This window comes from Geotrypetes seraphini, chromosome 1, assembly GCF_902459505.1.
Source record: "Geotrypetes seraphini chromosome 1, aGeoSer1.1, whole genome shotgun sequence".
NCBI classification, from domain to species: Eukaryota; Metazoa; Chordata; class Amphibia; order Gymnophiona; family Dermophiidae; genus Geotrypetes; species Geotrypetes seraphini.
The window spans coordinates 529,997,941-530,017,244 of record NC_047084.1 but is presented as its reverse complement, the minus strand read 5'-3'; the positions used below and the strand labels follow the sequence as shown (position 1 = coordinate 530,017,244).

Here is a 19,304-nt window from a genome sequence, read left to right as displayed (position 1 = left end):
TGCAAAAATGTGCAAAGATCTGTTTTTTTCTTTCGATCACTACATAGTCTAATGCCACACAAGCAGCGCTGTTACAAACATATTCTGAAGGTCAATGCTAAGGTTAACAAAGTTTCCTTCCTTGGACCACAAGGAGATACTGACAAACCACTAGAAGAGATCCCAAAACAACTACCCAGGTACAACACCCAAAGACCCACTCAGTGTGTGAACCAGTTGAGTGGAGTGGACTAACTGGGGGGTGGAAATGGGCCCAGAGTTTGCTCAGCAGAATTTCCCAGACCACCTCGTCCTCTCAACACATTGACATGCTGCTGCCGCCACCACCACCACCACCATTAGGAGCACCTCAACGGGTAGGCCAGCAATGCTTATAAACTTTATAAAACACATTATTATATTTTCTTATAAAGCACATATTTTAATTGAACTCTCTGACATCCTCAGCCTTGCCATTCACAAAAATAGAAGGAAGAAAAGTTCCCGTTTCCTGCTGTCTCATGTCCCCGGCCTATACAATATTTTTCTTCTGCAGACCCTTCAAAAGTCTGACCAAATCCTCATTTCACTTGCATTATAAAGTACTGAGGATGCCATCTCTCTTCAATCCCAGGTCCTAAAGTCTAAGACAGTAGTGCAAACTAGTGCTGCCCGATTCAAGAAAAAAAAAAATTTCGATTCGATTCAGCCTATTGAATTGGTTTTTCGATTCAACTTTCCTGCCCAATTGGGTGTTTGTTTGTTTTTTTTTTTAAACATCCTGGTGGGTTTATTTTATAGCTTTTTCACCCCCCCTTTGGCTTCTCCTAACCACACTGGCGCTGTGGTGTAAATAAAATAAAGAAACAAAAAGGATTTTTCCTCTCTGTTAAATCCTAGCTCACGTTTGCGGTCTAACACCAGCTCTGGCAGGATACACATTTCAAATCTGACATATTGTAATCACAAAACAGAAAATAGAATTAGTTTTTCTACCTTTTGTTGTCTGGTTATTTTTCAAATCTTGTTGGTCCAAGGCTCTGGTTGTCTTCTGATAACTTGCTTGCCAGGGTCTTCTTCTTCTACCTTCTTTCTGCATGCTAACCATCCATCTGCCATCTCTGTCCTCTCCGTTTCCCTTCCCTCCTCAGGAGGTCTGGCATCTATCCTTTTTTCGTCTCCCTCCACAGATCTATCTTTTCTTAAATACCCTTTCATCCAGCATCTCTCCGTCCTTCCCCACCACCCCAGGGTCCACCATCTCTCCCTTTCTTTTTCCAACTACCTCCTATCCAGTATCTCTATCCCCCCCTCCACACCATCCCTTGTGTCCAACTTCTCTCCCTTTCTGTTTCTTCCCTCTCTAAAAACTATGGTCCATCATCTCTCCCTCTTCTCTATTTTCAGACCCATTATTTCTTCCCACCCAAAGTCCGGCATATGCGTGTCTCTTTGAACCCCCTCATTTCCTCCGTGTATTTCTACACCAGGGCCCCCCCTCCCTGAAGGCCTGTCCCCCCCTTAAAGGTCTGCATCCCACCTCTTAAGGCCTGCACTCCACCCCCCGAAGGCCTGCACCCCCCTTGAAGGCCTGCCTGCCTGCCTGATCCCCTTGAAGGCCTATCCCCCACTTGAAGGCCTGTCCCTCCCTTGAAAGCCTGCCTGCCTGCCTGACCCCCCCCCTTGAAGGCCTGTCCCCCCTTTGAAGGCCTGCCTGCCTGTCTCCCCTTTGAAGGCCTACCTGTCCCCCCCCCCTTGAAGGCCTGCCTGCCTGCCCCCCCTGAAGGCCTGCCTGCCTGATCCCCTTGAAGGCCTGTCCCCCCCTTGAAGGCCGGCCTGCCTGTCCCCCCCCCCTTGAAGGCCTGTCGCTCCCTTGAAAGCCTGCCTGCCTGCCTGACCCCCCCCCTTGAAGGCCTGTCCCCCCTTTGAAGGCCTGCCTGCCTGTCACCCCTCCCTCCTCCTTGAAGGCCTGCCTGCTGGCCTGCCTGTCCGCCCCACCCCGAAGGACCGCTGGCCCCCCCTGGCCTCCCTGCACCACCTGAATCAGGCCCTGAGGGGGTGCTCCCGGCCTTGAGTTCAGTTCCCCCCCCACCCCCGAAGGACCGCGCGCCCCCCTGGCCTCCCTGCACCACCTGAATCAGCCCGCAGTGGGATCGCGATGTCAGCGATCCCTTCGCAGCTTCGGAGCTGCTTCCTCCACCGCGGTCCCGCCCCTTTTCTGACGTCAGAGGAGGGAAGGGGCGGGACCGCGGCGCAGGAAGCAGCGCCGAAGCAGCTCAGGGATCGCCGACATCGTGATCCCGCTGCGGGCTGCTTCATAGGTGGTGCAGGGAGGCCAGGGGGGCGAGCGGTCTTTCGGGGGTGGGGGGACTGAACGGCAAGGCCGGGAGCACCCCCTCAGGGCTGGCACCCGGGGCAGACCTCCCCCCCTTAGTATGCTACTGGTACCAGGCAGACTTCTACAGTCTATGACCCTGCAATGTTGTCTACCTTCTACTCAAAGACTCATAAACGTATATGCCAAAAAGATCTAAACATTTTGGAATATGAATGAGCTTACTTCTCTAAAAAGGACTGAATCTAAAAATATATATACCACTTTTTGTCATCTTTGGCTACAAAAAGCTAGGTATTCCAGTGGCAAAATATGCACTAGTCAATTGTCTAGCAGCATGTACTCATTTCACTTAAGATCAAGCTGGTTTTCCTCTGCCTAGGAAAATCAAATATCATTAAGCTAGAATCACTGCTGCAGTATAGCTCTCATGAAATATCTCTCTCTGCAGAATATCTTTCAAAGCAACCACTTGATCCTTGCTACATACTTTACTTCACACTACTGCTTGTCCATTTTTAATTGGGTACAATAACTTTGAGCAGTACTAACCAATCTGTCTCAGTAAGTTCTCTCCAAGTAGCTTAGTTTAACATGTATTTTTCTTAGACCAGATGAATCAGGTAAACAATTCCACGTGCCCATTCAGGAGATGAGCCTAACTGCCTCAAGTTAGGTAGCCTTAAGAAATTACCACCTTATTTACAACTTCTTGTACAAAATGGCACATGTTAGTCTTAAGGCAATGGAAAAATTCTCCTAGTTGAATTAGAACTCTGTGCACTTTAATTTTCTTTGTATATATCTCTACTATACCTTGATGTGTTGCTTCATTAAGAGTATTGGTGATAATTTCACAAAGGTTTATAAGTTTGCAGTGTTGCCAGCCAAATCTTATATCATCATTAAATTTTGATCTGCTCATTTCTTGCATGAGTTCCTTTTTTACAATAGCATTTGGCTGTGTTTGGATGGCATGCAGCCACTATAATTTAATTAACATCTCATTTTGACTTTGTTTACTTGGGTATGCTTGCACATTCAATACACATGTTCTTAACTTTGCACATTTTCTTTTTTCATACATTAGTTGATTTCAGCCCTTTCTTTATTATGCTACCCAACCTATTTATCACCCATCTTAACTTTGCTATGTGATTTTTAACTTTAAGCAGTGTGACAGCTACACTAATTTGTTATTTAATTTTTGTTTTATAAACCATTTGAATTTTTTTTTTTTTAATATCCTGCTACTTATAAAAGTTTGTATTATTCATCATACTTTTATTTTAAGCTTTCAGACTCTGATGGATCAATAGAAGAAACATTACTTGAGCTTCTTGCTTAAGTGTTAGTGTATGATTTATTTGTTGAACTATATTGATTTGGGTTATAGATAGAAGTGGGATAAAGTAAATATGCTATAGTTGAAAATGATTTCTATGTTTTTTTCTTCTGTCAGAAGTAGATGACAGTGGTGGGGGTGATCAGAAAGGAGATTTGGAGAAAAAGGAGTTCAGCAGGGAGAAAACTGTTTCAAACTCGAGTTTATCCTTAATTGATCATGAAATAGAAATTCTGCTGGCCGAGTGGAACAAGAATGCAGATATGCTTTTCAGTATTCATCCTCTGGATGGTTCACTGCTGGTATGGCATGTCGATTGGCTTGATGAATATCAGCCTGGCATGTTTCGTCAGGTTCAGGTAAATTAGTATTTATTTAACATTGCTTAACTGTTAAATTATAGAATACTGAGAACAGGTATATTAGTGAAATTGTTTTCTTGATCATGCTAACTTTTAATATATATATTTTTTATATAGGTATCCTTTGTTTCTAGAATTCCAGTAGCATTTCCAACTGGTGATGCAAACTCCCTTTGTAAGGGTGTTGTAATGTATGCCTGCACCAAAAATGTGGACTTAGCTATTCAACAAGGAAAACAGAAGCCCTCTAGCTTGGCACATTCCACTTCAATGCTTATCTCTTCAGGCCATAGTAAACCATCCAACAGTTTAAAGCTAAGTATATTTACTCCAAATGTTCTAATGATTTCTAAGCACGCTGATGGATCTTTAAATCAATGGTTGGTTAGTTTTGCAGAAGAATCGGGCTTTTCCACTGTACTCAGCATTTCTCATAAATCAAGATACTGTGGCCATCGTTTTCATCTGAATGATTTGGCTTGTCATTCAGTCCTACCATTGTTGCTTACAACATCACACCATAATGCTTTAAGGACTCCAGATGTTGAAGGCATAAATGGGACATGTGATAAAACTCCAGAAAACTCTGCTTTGAGGCGTCCTAGCAGAGTCACTACAACAGAGACATCCCAGGATCCTAATGCAGTGTACAGTGAACTAATTCTTTGGAGGGTTGATCCAGTGGGTCCTTTGTCCTTTTCTGGTGGAGTTTCTGAACTTGCACGGATTAATTCTCTTCATGTTTCAGCATTTTCAAATGTTGCTTGGTTACCTACACTTATACCCAGCCACTGTCTAGGTGAGTTACTTTTGCTTTAAAATTGTGTGTTCAGCCATTTGTGTGGTTTTTATTTGAATGTGTACTTGTTTATCCCAGGACAAGCAGGCAGCATATTCTCACAGATTGGTGACATCATCCATGGAGCCTTTTACGGATGATCTAAAAGTATAGTATCACTTTAACTCTTTAGAAGTCTTGAGATGGCCCATACTATGTATGCATGAGTGCCTTCCCACCAGATGTCAGCTTGCAGGACCATCAGTTCTTCTTTTTCTGTAGAGCAAAGAAGCTGTGTTTTTCAGAACTCCTTTAGCACGTTTATTGTCAGATTTTAGTGTCTTCCCATGTGGCTTTTTAAAATTTCTTTTTTCTCAGTATTTGTTTGATTTCCAGTTTACTTTAGTGTTTCATTTACTCCTATTTTTAGCCTTTCATTGATTTTGTGTGTTTGAGCCTTCAGCCACCTTATTTTTCTTCGGCGAGCATCGAGTAGTTTTCGAACAAATGTGTACCACTACCATCACAGGCTAGGCACCTGGGCCAATCAGGCCTTAGGATTAGTGGGGATGGGCGGACCCGCTATGCCTAAGGCCTGATTGGTCCAGGCTTCTAGAGCCTGGGCCAATCAGGCCTTAGATTTAGCGGGGATGGGCTGGGAAGGGCGGGCCCGTCTTATTTCCACGAGGCGGGCCTGTCGGCTGGACGGCAGCAAGACCCGTCCAGCTGACCAACATTTAAAGGTTAGTTGGGGAGGGAGGTTAGTTTGGGAGGGGGGTCGTTAGCATGGGGGGTCCGGAGGGGGTCCGGCTTTCCGGCAGGAGGAGTTGGGCATCCTCCTGCCGGCGATTACGAGTTTGGGGAGGAGGGGGTGTCCGGGGTTCTGGCAGGAGGAGTTGGGCATCCTCCTGCCGGTGATGGGACAGGCGGCCGCGGCCGCTATAGTTATTGCAGCAGGGAGATCTCTTGTCACGATAAGTATAGCGGCCACGTCATTTTGCTGGCCTACATTTTAAGCGCCTCTTCCTCTACTAGGGAGACGCGTAGGGCCGCCTAGGTTCGCCTAAGGCCCTTAGGCGAGCTTAGGTGTCTTGCGGGCCTCCCTAGGCTCCCAGAGGTACCTTCAATATAGGCGGCCTGCCTGGGGAGCATTTTTTTAAAAAACGTGCATCCCGATTGGTTCATTAGACAGCTGTAGGATGTCTACAGCTGCCTAAAATCGGGACGTCACTTTTCAGAATTAGGGCCATAGTGCTTAAATGCTCTCCCACATTGGTCTTCAAGCTCCTTTTAGTAAACCCTATGTAGTACAAGTTGATAGGGCATTTAATGCACTAAACCTCTTGAGCAGAAGTGCAATCAGTCCTTAGATGCAAATAATACATCCTCTCTGTCTTAGAAACCTGAACTTTTTGTGTTTCCCAACATTAAACATAGTAGGAGCAATGTTGACATTTAGGATCAGATTCTGTAAAGGGCATCTAAAAGTTAGGTGACCAGGAACAGAATCCTTTGCAGAATCTGCCCCTTAGTGTCCTCCTCCTGCTTCTTGAAGTATTGATTCTTAAGCCTGGAATGTACCAAATGACTAGGTTTACCCCCCCCCTCTTAAATGTAAATCTAGATAAAATATTTTTTAGAAAAAATAATTATATGTATTATGATAAAGTATATTTTATAGATTAAGTGAAGTAAACACTATCTGAAAATACTGGATATGGATATAATGACTCAGAATTGAAAATTGTGATCTCATATGTTTATTGTGATTCTGTACGTTGAGTCATACCATTCTCCCTGAGTTGAATCACCACACTATCCAAACACTTATTTGGGCTGCTTATTGTATCCTTCGGTCCTTGCCCGGTGACACAACAATCTACATATATATATATATATATATATATATATATATATATATATATATAAAGAATCTATAGTCCCTAATTTGTTGCCTTAGTTATGACAAATGTTTTAAAATTGATTGTTAACAACTCAGATGGCTATTTTGATGAATGGTATAAGTAAGAAATACATTTGAAACTTGACAAAAACACAGTAAAGAGAATGGGGCGACAAGACAAAACCTTGGGACACACCATGAAAACTTGGATATATCTTATAAGCTATCCCTGTTTTTAGCTTTAATATTACACTGTTGTAGTTGAAATGGTTTTCTTAATAAGTTTGATGGTATGTTGAAATAAGTACATAATTGTGTTGATCTGCCATCATTTTATTGCTTTCAAAAAGTTGACAAGGTTCTTCAGATTATAAAATTGTTGTGGTTATATTTTGCAAGAAATTAATTTAGATTTTGTTGTTTAAGGTGTCAGTTGTTGTGTGAGACTGGTAAAATCATTTAGAATTGATTCAAGTCTTAAAATGAATCAAGTGGCAAAGACTATACAAATATGTTTTGCACAAATACATCTATTGTATCAAGTGAAGCCGATGTTTGCATCTTTTGATTTTCGCACTGTAGTGCAGGCAACAGTCTTACCGAGGTTTGACAATTGCAATGTCCTGTATCTTAGAGTGACTAAGACAAGGTATAGAGCATTGCAAATGGTACAAAATATTGTAGCCAGATTGATTGCAGGAACATCAAAATATGCTCATATTCACTGGCTGCCATCAATTTTTGTATAGTACAATTCCAGAGTATTATATATAAATGAATAAATAAATTAAAAAAAAAAAATATATATATATCTATCTATATCTCAAACATTATATATATGGAATAAAAGACTTTGCCACATTTAACAACTGAAAAGAACTACAAAATTAGGTCTATTAAGACCATAAGAACTTAACAATGCTCAGACTCTGATATAGCCCACATATTGGGAGAGACAATTCACATCAACAGAGAGAATATATACTCAGAAAATGCAGATCAAATTCATAGTGTTACATCTTTAAATTATTACTTGGACCTTTCTAACTAGGGTTAATTGGCATTACTTCACATTGAAGCACTAGGCATTATTACTCCCTTTGCTTCAAGAAAACATTGCAACTGGGAAGGCTAAAAAAATATGTAGGAATTTTGATCCAAAAGGATCATACACTTGCAGGGGTATCTTAATTGAAATTTTGCTCCCAGAGCAACCACATGTTGCTTTAATTCTAGAAACCTTTTCCTCCTGGTTTGAGTTGTTTTCGAGACGTCTGGGAACATAACAAATCTTACTTTCTAGGAAGGTCACCTCTTTTAAGCCTAAAAAACAGCCTTAGAAGTGCCTCCTTGTCTTGTTGAAAGATGAATGTCACCAGAAGAGTCAAACAACAGATGACTTCATCCTCTGAGGTTTCCAAAATTTTTGTGATATTCAAAGGGCTTGAGGACTCAGGTGAAACCAATGAAGCAGAGGTCTTCTCTTTTGATATTGGCAAGAAATATATTTTGTGGAAAGGAGGAAGTCCATTCTCCGGATACGTAAATACTTCCTTCAAAAACTTATAGAATAAGTCTTTAGGAGACATTGTCAGCAGTTTAGGAAAGTTCAGAATCCTAAGATTCAACAATTTGGTATAATTGTCAAAGTTTTCCACTTTCCTGGCAAACAGTAGTCTGACCTGTATTATGGAAGATTGAGAGGATTGTAATCCTTGGACCCGTTGGTCTAGGTGGTCAAAGTTTTCACTGTGAGCCTTTATTTCCTCCTCAATTTTAATCTCTGAGCCTGAATATTAACCTGGGGAAGGGTTCCGGCACACAGCTTGTGCAGGCACACAGTTTGTGCAGGGAGTCTAAAGCCATCCAAATTGACTCCAGTGTAAATTCAGCAGGTCTTACCAGTGGAAGGACCAATTAAATCTGTCCTTCACTTGCTGAAGGTTCCAGCGCCTCTTCTGACTTCAATGATCCAACCTCAGTAACATGAGAAGTCTGCAAGCCCCAATTCCGGAGTATTTTAAGAGTAAGATGACCATTTATCAACCCAAAAGATTGTGTTCAGAAAATTCTGTTCTGCTAAAGGCCAATGTTAATCCGAAATATGTAGAAACTAGTGCAATGACTTTATGTTGTGCTAGGGTGAAATTATGGAATTCGATGGTAGGGCAGTTAAGGAAGTGTGCCGACAGAGGAACTTTCAGAAAACTACTCAAAACTCAATTGTTCGTTAATGCTTTCTTACAGAGTCTGATTTGTCTCATTCGAAGATAACTGTGAATTTAAATTTTGATGATTTGTCCCTCTTTTGTATTGTTTTTAGGTATTATGTATGTGGATATATTGTAAACCACCTAGGAACTAGACTGTATATAAAGTTTTTAAATAAATTTATAGTAAAAAAAAAAATTTTTTAAAGTTATATAAAGCTCTGGCTTGCTCTTACTACTTGGCTACCATCGATTGTGCTTAATCAATTTTTTCCTTAATTGTTAACCTCCATCACATGCTTTTGGTGAAAAAAGTCTAAAGATTTCTGAATCTACCCCCTTATTTTATAATTTAAGCAGACTAGCATATACTACTAGGTTTTACTCAGTAAATGCCACATACTTTGTGAAATAAAAACATTGTTTTTGTAACACATAATTTGAATTGTTCATTATTATTGCCTTTCAGGTACTTACTGCAATTCTCCAAGTGCTTGCTTTGTAGCAAGTGATGGCCAGTATCTGAGATTATATCAAGCTGTAATTGATGCCAAAAAACTGTTGTGTGAACTATCCAATCCTGAAATTTCGGTAAATAGAAATTTAATTTATATGTAGTAGGTACACAAAATTAAAAGTTGATTTATTCCTTAAATTATATGCTGCCCACCTGTTGCCACAGTTAAAATCTATTTTTCTTTTCAAACTGTGCCATCAAGTACACATTTTTAAAACTAGAACTGTTATGCTGTTTGTACTGAGTATGTAAAAAAAAACAGATTTTTGGTTCACATCTGCGAGTTCTTGTTCCAAACAATCTGAACGTGAAGGTAATACCTACTCTTTTAAGGGCTGAGAACAACCAGAGCTGTTTTATAAGAATCAAAACTTCTTTGTTGGACTAGGAATGCTCTACCAATTCTTTCTGCTTTAGTATTCCTATAATCTTTAGAGAGAAAGTGAGATGCCCGATGTTCTGGTGGTGTTCTAGAAAACGCTTTGCCTGTACAGAGCCTCTTCTAAAATACTTGCAAAAGTGCATGTATATTTATCAGCATATCAAGAATAAAGGTCACTCCTCTAAAAAGATTAACAACCTTATGCACATAAGCATTAGACTTCTTATATATATATATATATATATATATATATATATATTTTTTTTTTTTTTTAATTTTTTTTTCAAAAGTTGAATATGCTCAGAGACATAGAGGCAAAAACAAGGGGTATTTACCCCAAGAATATTGCCTCACCACTCAATCACATATGCTTAAAATGCCTTCAAACACATTTGAGTGCTGTATATCACAGTCTAATCATTAAAAAAAATGTTCAATTATAATGACAAGACATTTAGTTTTGTCAGAGGTTCCGCAGGCTAAACCTGTTTCGCTCCTGTGTCAGAGAACCAAAAAGAAGTTTAATCGATTATAAAGATGGTATAGTCTCTGCTAGAAATTCAAAACAGCTTCATAAACATACAGTTTCTTCAAGCATATGCAGAGGGAACAGCTATTTATTTATCAAAATTGGTATTCCAGTTCAGTAGGTGAGGCATTCTAGACAGATGAGATAGTGTCCCCATGGCTGCGTGTCATCTGCAGAAGGAATCCATTCCGGATTTTTCCTTTTGCCTCTGCTGTACTTCACTGGGCTCCTTAGCTCCACCTACAGTTTTTCCCTTCTGCATTTGTGCCTGCAGGAGTGTGTTTGTTTTGCTCATCACATCTTATCAAATATGTTTTATTGAGCTCAACAATAAACAATACAAAAACACAGGGAAATACAGAGATCAAGCTCTCATTTTAGCAGTAGAAATAGTACAGTAGGCTGTCACCCCAACGCACTCAACCCCACTATCCCCCTGTTTGCCCTAATATAGATAAAAATGAAACTGGCCAGAAACAAGGAACGTGAAACCACCAAACATCATAGTGAACTCAGAAGAAATGTATTGTATAACCCCTCTAACCCACCCCATTCCCCAGTCCTCCGTCATGCCCAGTCTTGAATATCTTAACTAAAATAGAAGCAAACATTGTCAGGTCAAACAATATTTGCAAGAATGAGTCCAAACAACAATCAACAGTTTAGGAGGCGGCTACGTACCACTGGAGTCATAGTGTTCCAAAAAGGCTCCCATGTACGTTGGAAGGTACGACCATGTAGGGAAGAAAAGTCCTATACATCTCGGTGTTCCCACATCAGCAAGGTGATGAGACGATATCGCCAGAGTGAATAGTCAGGGCCCTCCACCTCCAGCCACTTGAGGGCAATTACTACAGTCCACCGGAGAAATGCAGCAGTCCCCGGTCTGCGAGGGGAGAAATGTAAGGGAATACCAAAAAGGAACAAGGGAGAACGTTGGATAGTAACAGTCCAGATACTTTCAACAAAAAGAAAAATAGTTTTCCAAAAGGACTGGATAACAGGACAGGTCCAGAACATGTGTCCCAACCCAGCTTCAGGAGCATCATAACGGGGATAAGCAGCAGATGCTTGGAACCTCGAAAGGTGAGCCCTTTTAGGAGAGATGTACAAGCATAAAACCAATTACCAAATACTCCCACTCATCCAACGTCACACACATCAATGAAACCAAAACTCACAACTTAAACCAATCAATCTCGTTGTTGAGACCCTCAGGGGTCAAAGTATGCCACTGAAATATGAATTTGTGTTCATAGTAAAGCTTTCTTTACGAGACTGATTGGTTTAAGTTGTGAGTTTTGGTTTCATTGATGTGTGTGACGGACGAGTGGGAATATTTTAGGGGCGTGGCCTGCCGACGTGTTATCCGACGCCAGTAGCGTTTTCTATTTGCAAGATGGAGTTCTCGTCCCGGTAAGCTGAAAGCAGTGATTATTCTATTTTTTTATTGTGGTAGAGTGTTTAGAAGTAATTTTAGCGGGTTGGTGAACACGTTGTTGATGGGGGGGTCGGTGAATTGTTTGCATGGTGTTGTAACTTAAGGAGGTGCCCGGAGCAGCTGTTAACTGTTTCCCACCATAAACCAAGATAAGTCACCACAGTTTTTTTTCTATACTTGATTTGATTCATTGTATGCTTTGTACTGGTTTGGTGGGTGAGACTGTGAATCACTATGATGATGGTCTCTCTGCACAGCTACTCCGTGATCTTTGTTCACTGGGATAAAGTTGTGGGTCTTAGTGTTCACTTTGTATGAGTTATACTTCTGAATTGAATATATATTTTGAATATATTTTGAGACTTTATCATATTTTTAGGTGATCAATGATAGTGTTTATAATTCATATCACCTTTGATAATTTGATTACCCTCGTTTTTGTGAGTTACTCGTTTACCTACATGTTCCAAGTTAATTTTAAATATAACTTAAAAAAAACAACAAAGCTCCAAATTATTTGAGTAAAAAAGGTTTCCTTTACTTATTTTTGCAGAAATATGTTGGTGAAGTTTTTAACATTGTTAGTCAACAGTCAACAGCAAGGCCGGGGTGTATTATTGAGCTAGATGCTATTATGGATCTTGTAAGTATCTTTTTATCTGGTTATACCTTCTATATGATGTTTATTTAACTTCGTTTATTTTTCTCTCTTTGCTACTTGTTCCAGGATAATTTACTAGGCAATGCATGTCTTTTGGGCCAAAGGCTTGAGGAGACATGTCCAAAACTAAATTACAAAGTACCATTTTTGGCCATAGGAAAGACAGCATGATCTTTATCAAGACCTGACCATTATCACTTACTTTAGTGTTACCCAAACCTTTTAAAATGAAAGGCACACCTGCATTTGCAAATACATTATGCCCATACCATCCTCCATACAGCAGGAATTTGGGATAGAGGAAGAGGATTCATATGGTCAAAAGAAAAGCTTGCAAAATCCTACCAGAGGTTTGAAGGACTCAAAGACAAGGTTAATGAGAGAAAGATGCTGTTTGCAGTGTGTATTCTACACAAAAAGGGATCTGGCTATCTGTGCTGTACAAGCTGCTTTTTAATTCCTTTATTTATGGGTTCATGGCTGGATCAGGAAAGAAGAGTTGTGTACTATTGCCTGTGTGACCAGTGGAAATCAAGATTACGAACCCCTGCTGGTGTCTCTTGATACTATGATGTGCTGAGGCCTGAGCTCATCTGGACATGAACATTAGGCAGTGATAACTTTTCTTTCCTGTGAAGACGGGATATTGGGCTAGATGGACCATTGGTCTGACCCAGTAAGGCTATTATTTTGTTCTTATGCTACACAATTTGTCTGCAGATCTGTGCATTGACACACTGGTTGTGAAAAACTGACCTGGTTGTTTCTTAACATGATTCTTGACATAACATGATTCTGCTATTAAGAAATTATGGCAAGTCTTTCTGAAGTATGCTAATGCATTAATTTTATTTGCCGTTGTTTCTTGCTTTAGCATGGCAGAAAGACACAATTACTTCATGTCTTCCATGAGGACTTCATTTTTGGTAACCATGAAGAAAAGCAGAAGAAAATACCAGAGAAGAGCAGTGTTGTATCAGACTCTAGTAAGAAATAGTTAATGCAATTGTTATAGACTACTGTTGTATTTTCAAGTCTGGAATTTTGTGCTCTGCTGATGCCAAGGGGCTTTTTGGTACTTGGCATTAATGATTTTCTACTCTGTCCCCCAAATTCTATAATGTTGGGTTCCCAAATTTAAGCTGAGTGCACAAAGTTTTGTGTACAAGTTAGAGAATAAGGTCAGTTGTGCATGTAACTTAATATATAAAAGAGCTGAGAATTGATGTTAACTAGCAATAATTGGCACTGTTATGTTAAATGGTGCAAATTGGCACCAATTAGCAGTTATGTGAGCAACTATGGCATTCTACTATATAAAATGGGTGTGCAAAATCCATGATGTACAACCACCAGGGAGGTGTGGATTGTGAAACATGAGTGATTTGGGGTATGTCCAGGACTACTGTGGACATGTTATAAAACACATGTAATTACATGTCTGTCTATAATTGGATGCATAAATGAGGACTTACAGTACAACTGCAATTATAGTCTTGATGCTTAGTACTCTAACTTTAGGAGATCCTTCTTGAATTTACTCCTATATGTACAGTGGAGATTGATATCCCACCTTGCTTTTTATTTTTCCTTTTGGTTGGTTCAGTTTTTCAATTCATTTACTATAGCTACTAATGCAACATAAGCTTTCCTCTACTAAGAGTTGATGCATTCTGTGCTTTCTTTCAATTTGATGCAATAAGCATGAATGATTTTCCACATTTTATGTCTTGGAAAATGGTAATTAACAAAATAAATGATTACAGATTGGAGTGATGCTCTAATTCTGATAATTTTCAAATATTTTAAGAAAGAAGAATGTTAGTTTCACTTGGTTAAATTTTGAGCAGCTTCTACTCATTTATTGCCCTGCCTCCACTCCTTTTTTTCCTCTTAAAGAGAAGTGCAAGTACTACTGAGAAGATCTACTATCATAGGCATAAAAAACTCCACTTACAAAACACCATGTACTGTATTTTTTGCTCCATAAGACATACCTCACCATAAGACGCAACCCAGATTTAGAGGAGGAAAACAAGAAAAAAACCATTCTGAACCAAATTCTCCCTGCCAGGCTCTGCACCCAACCCCACACTCCTTGCCAAGCTCTGCACCCTGTCCCCTCTCCCTGCCAGGCTCTGTATCCTGTTTTCCCTGTGGTGGTCTAGTGGTAAGCCGGGACAGGGAAGACAGGGACAGAGCAGGCAGGTCTAGTGGCTGGTAGGCAGGAAGTACTCCCCCCTCCCAGGCATCCCCCCAGGCATGCAGGCAGTACTTCCCCCTCCAAGGCAGCCCCCCCCCAGGCAGGCAGGCAGTACTTCCCCCTCCAAAACAGCCCCCCCAGGCAGGCAGGTAGGCATCCCCCTCCCAGGCAGCTCCTCCCTAAGCAAGCAGGCCTCCCCCTCCCTGGCAGCCCACCCCCCCAAGGCAAGCAAGCAGGCCTCCCCCCTCCAGGCTTCCTTGCAGGCAGGCCCAATTTCTCCCTGCTCCCTATTTTTAATTCAGCAGAGCAGACAGACAGGTCCCAGCCTCTCCTCTCCCTCCCTACCCCCCAGGCAGGTAAGAGGCAGGCCCCGGCCTCTTCCTCCTCACTCCTCCAAGCAGGTGACAGGCAGGCCCTGGCCCTCTTCTTCCTTCCGCGCGTACCTTTTTTTTTTTAACTTCTGGACATGAAGCTTCGCTGAGAGCGGCACACCAGGCTGGCTACCTAGTTCCTACCGCTTCCTCAAACTGCCGGCTGACTCCTCTTCCATTCTCTCATGTAGTGGTTGCCTGTCCCGTGCCGCTTCCCCTTTTTTGGGGGTGGAAAAAGTGCATCTTATGGAGTGAAAAATACGGTATATCTCCAAAAGGAACACCCCAATAGTGTTTGCACTATCAAAAACATGAACAAAAACTTAGCTGGCCATTGAATTCTTCCAAAGATTCCCTGAAGATCATACTTTATTGCCAACCACTTTCAACATGATTCTTTTTCAACATGATCATTTGTAATCCTCTAGTTAACTCAACAAAAGTCTTAATGATGCTCCAGACAATAAATCTTGTTTCACTAGCTGTCCTTGGCTGCGTCGGGGGAAGTCATAAATTCTGTGCCTTAACTGCTAGCAGCATGCGTAATGATAAAAAGATGCTGACTCATTCACTTCCGGTGTGCAATACTTCCGGGTTCAAAAACACATGTGATAAAATGAGGAACATGGTTGAAAAAGAAGCTAAAAGAATTGGCTGAGAAGGTTTGGACTTTGAATCAGGCATAGTCATTGTTTAAAAATGCCATCATGGAAGCCCAGACTAGATATATTCTACATATTAACAAAGGTGGAAAGAAGAGCATGGTTAAAAGGTTAAGTGAAAGGTGGAAAGAAGAGCATGGTTAAAAGGTTAAGTGAAAGAACATCTTTTAAAGAATGGAAAAAGGATCCAAATGAAGAAAAGCAACATAAGCACTGGCAAGTTAGATGTAAAATATTGATGAAGGCTAGAAGGGAATATGAAGAGATACTTGCTACAGAGCAAAACTCATAGTAACAACCTTTTCAGGTACATCAGAAGTAGAAAGCCTATGAGAGAATATGTGGTACCCTTGGATCATCAAAGAGTAAAATGGGTACTCAGGAAGAGAAAGACCATAGTGGAGAGATTGAATGTACTCTTTGCTTTGATCTTTGCGAAAGAAGATATAAGAGATCTACCTGTACCAGAAATGGTTTTCAAGGGTGATGATGTGGAGGAACTGAAAGTAATCTTTCTGAACCCGAAAGATATACCAAGCTAAATTGACATGTTAAGGAGTGATAAATCACCTGGACCGGATGGTATACACCGTTGGTTCTTATGTTACTGTTTTACTCCCAAGTGTTTCCTGGTCCCCAGAAAATGGGAGTGTTTGTCCCATCCTGTACCTCAAAGTTCAGGATGGTTTATCTTAATCCCCATGATTCAGGAAAATGATTTGATATGCTGTTTGGACTTAGAAGCTGTTTACACTTATATCCAGAAACATCCCAGTCATGTGAGGTATTTCAGATTTCGAGCAGGGAAAGGAGTAACATTACCAGTTCTGTGTTAGCTACCAAAGTCTTCACAAAATGTCTTGCAGTAATTGTAGCACTGCTATGCAGACTAGGGATTCATGTGTTCTCCTACCTAAATGATTGGCTGGTAAAAAGCAAATCAAAGCAAAGGGGCTCATGATTTAGTGAAAGAACTATTTGGTTCCTGAAGCTAATAAGGTTTGTTAGAAATTACCCAAAGTCCTATCTCACCCCAGAGAAAAGATTGGAGTTCATAGAAGCCCTGTTAGACGTGGCTCAGAAAAAAAACCTTTCTCCTAGACCAGTGTGCAGATGCTTTATTATTGCTCTGCTGGCACAGCAGAACCAGCAAGTCATAGTCTGGCAGATTTTGCTAGGCCACGTGACTTCCATGGTGTATGTCCCACCCATGGCACATTGTATTTGAGGCCTCTCATGAGGCCCCTAGTTTCCTAGTAGTCTCTGGCCACAGGGAAAGGGAGTGGGACTTGTATACCACCTTTTTGTGGTTACACATTCAAAATGGTTTACATATATACAGGTACTTATTTTGTACCTGGGGCAATGGAAAATTAAGTATTTTGCCCAGAGTCACAAGGAGCAGTGATATAATTTGATCCCATAACTTCAGGGTGCTGAAGCAGCAGCTCTACCATTAGGCCACTCCTCTTATTAGCATTAAGATTGGCAAAAGCTCTTCCTTTCATTATTGATGTACATCAAACAGGATTTATTGCTAAAAGACATTCATCAGACAATACTAGACTTGCATTCCACTCATTAAATTTAGCAAAAAATATAAATGATCCAGCTTTTTTAATTTCTTTAGATGCAGAAAAAGCTTTTGATAGAGTGGAATGGAAAAGAGGCAATCGCAGCAGACAGAACTTGGTCTCAATTCCCAAACATAAAATGGCCAGAATTTAACAAATTATACAAAAAATACAGCCATGCCTCCTGTGACCTCAACCATTGCCCCTCATATCTCCTTACCACCTCTAGTATAAAGTTCCGCACCATAATTCTACAATGGATCCAATTCACGCTCACAGAGGGCACATTCCCTGACAACCTCAGCGAAATTGTCATCACACCAATCCAAAAAGACCCAAAGGCACCACAAAACCTCCCTTCCAACTACAGACCTATAGCCTCAATTCCGCTATATGTCAAAATTACAGAAGGCCTAGTAGCCAAACTCCTCACCAATTACATAGAGGACCACAACCTACTACACCCCATGCAATCAGGATTCAGAACAAATTTCAGCACAGAGACACTACTAGGCTCCCTCATGGATACCGCCAGACAACAACTTAGTATAGGGAAAAAAATACTACTTATACAACTGGACCTATCGGCAGCATTCGACCTGGTAGACCACAACATCCTTCTACAGATACTAGATGCAATAGGCATCTCAGACAAAGTATACTCCTGGTTCAAAGGATTCCTAAAACTCAGAACCTACAGTGTAAAATCAAACAAAGAAAAATCAGAATCCTGGTCAAACCCATGCGGCGTACCACAAGGATCTCCACTATCCCCCACCCTCTTCAATCTATACACTGCCTCTCTAGGAACCCAACTGGATAATCTAGGCATAACATCCTACAGCTATGCGGATGACATCACCATCCTCATCCCATACGATCATTCCAAACCTACCATGACAGAGGAACTTCACCAAACACTGGAAGCAGTCACAACCTGGATGGAAAATCACAAACTTAAACTCAACCAAGACAAAACCAAATTCATCCTCCTAGAAAACGACAGGATCCAAACCACAACCATCCTAGACATAAACGCAACCAAATATCCCATCCAAACAACCATAAAACTACTAGGCATGACCATAGACAGATGCTGCACAATGCAGCCACAAATAAACAAAACAACTCAAAAATCATTCGCAATCATGAGAAACCTGAGACAAGTCCGAAAATTCTTTGAAAGCACACAATTCCTACTTATAGTACAATCCCTAATACTAGGAATACTGGACTACTGTAACATTCTCTTCCTCCCATGTCCGGCAACTACGATAAGACAACTCCAAACAATCCAAAATACAGCCTTAAGACTCGTCTATTCATTGAAAAAACACGACCACATCACCGAAGCCTACATCAACTCACACTGGCTCCCAATCCAAGAAAGAATCCAATTCAAATTCTACTGCATATTATTTAAAACACTACACGGAGACAGTCCATCATACCTGAACAATCGCCTCATCCAAGCAACCAGCACCAGACACAGAAAAACGCACTCCCCATTCATACCCCCCCCATCCAAAGAAGTGAAAAGAACAAAACTACATGACGGCCTCCTAGCCACACAAGCTGCAAGACTAGATAACCAAATCTCCAACCTTCTGATGACCACCCCAGACTATAAGACGTTCAGAAAAGAAATAAAAACCACACTTTTCAAGAAATTCCTAAGACAGAAACAACAACACAACCACTAAAAGCCCTCAAGATCTTCATATTACCTCTCCAGCTATTCTCTACAATTCATATAATTCTGTTATTCTGTAACTCCTTAATTCTTTATTCATTGTAATTCTGTCCTTAAACTAACCTTTTGTAATCCGCCTTGAACCGCAAGGTAATGGCGGAATAGAAATCCCTAATGTAATGTAATGTAATGTAATATATCAAGCTTTACATTGGTTTGGTATAGGATCCGGTTTTATTAAAATGATTCAGACATTGTATAGCTCTCCTGGAGCAAGATTATATATTAACAATAATTTATCAACTAGATTCAACTTGCATAGGGGAGTTAGACAAGGATGCCCTTTGTCTCCATTACTT

General features: G+C 40.8%; 1 protein-coding gene across 2 annotated transcripts in view; it reads left to right on the top strand.

Moving 5' to 3' along the window:
* Window positions 1–19,304, top strand: part of DMXL1 (Dmx like 1) — a 367,266-nt gene that overhangs the window by 109,948 nt on the left and 238,014 nt on the right. For both annotated transcript variants that reach the window (XM_033929039.1, XM_033929038.1), the window contains exons 11-15: window positions 3,777–4,018; window positions 4,139–4,820; window positions 9,382–9,503; window positions 12,335–12,424; window positions 13,317–13,428. In XM_033929039.1, the coding sequence (XP_033784930.1) occupies window positions 3,777–4,018; window positions 4,139–4,820; window positions 9,382–9,503; window positions 12,335–12,424; window positions 13,317–13,428 (1,248 nt within the window). The remainder of the gene's footprint in view (window positions 1–3,776; window positions 4,019–4,138; window positions 4,821–9,381; window positions 9,504–12,334; window positions 12,425–13,316; window positions 13,429–19,304) is intronic.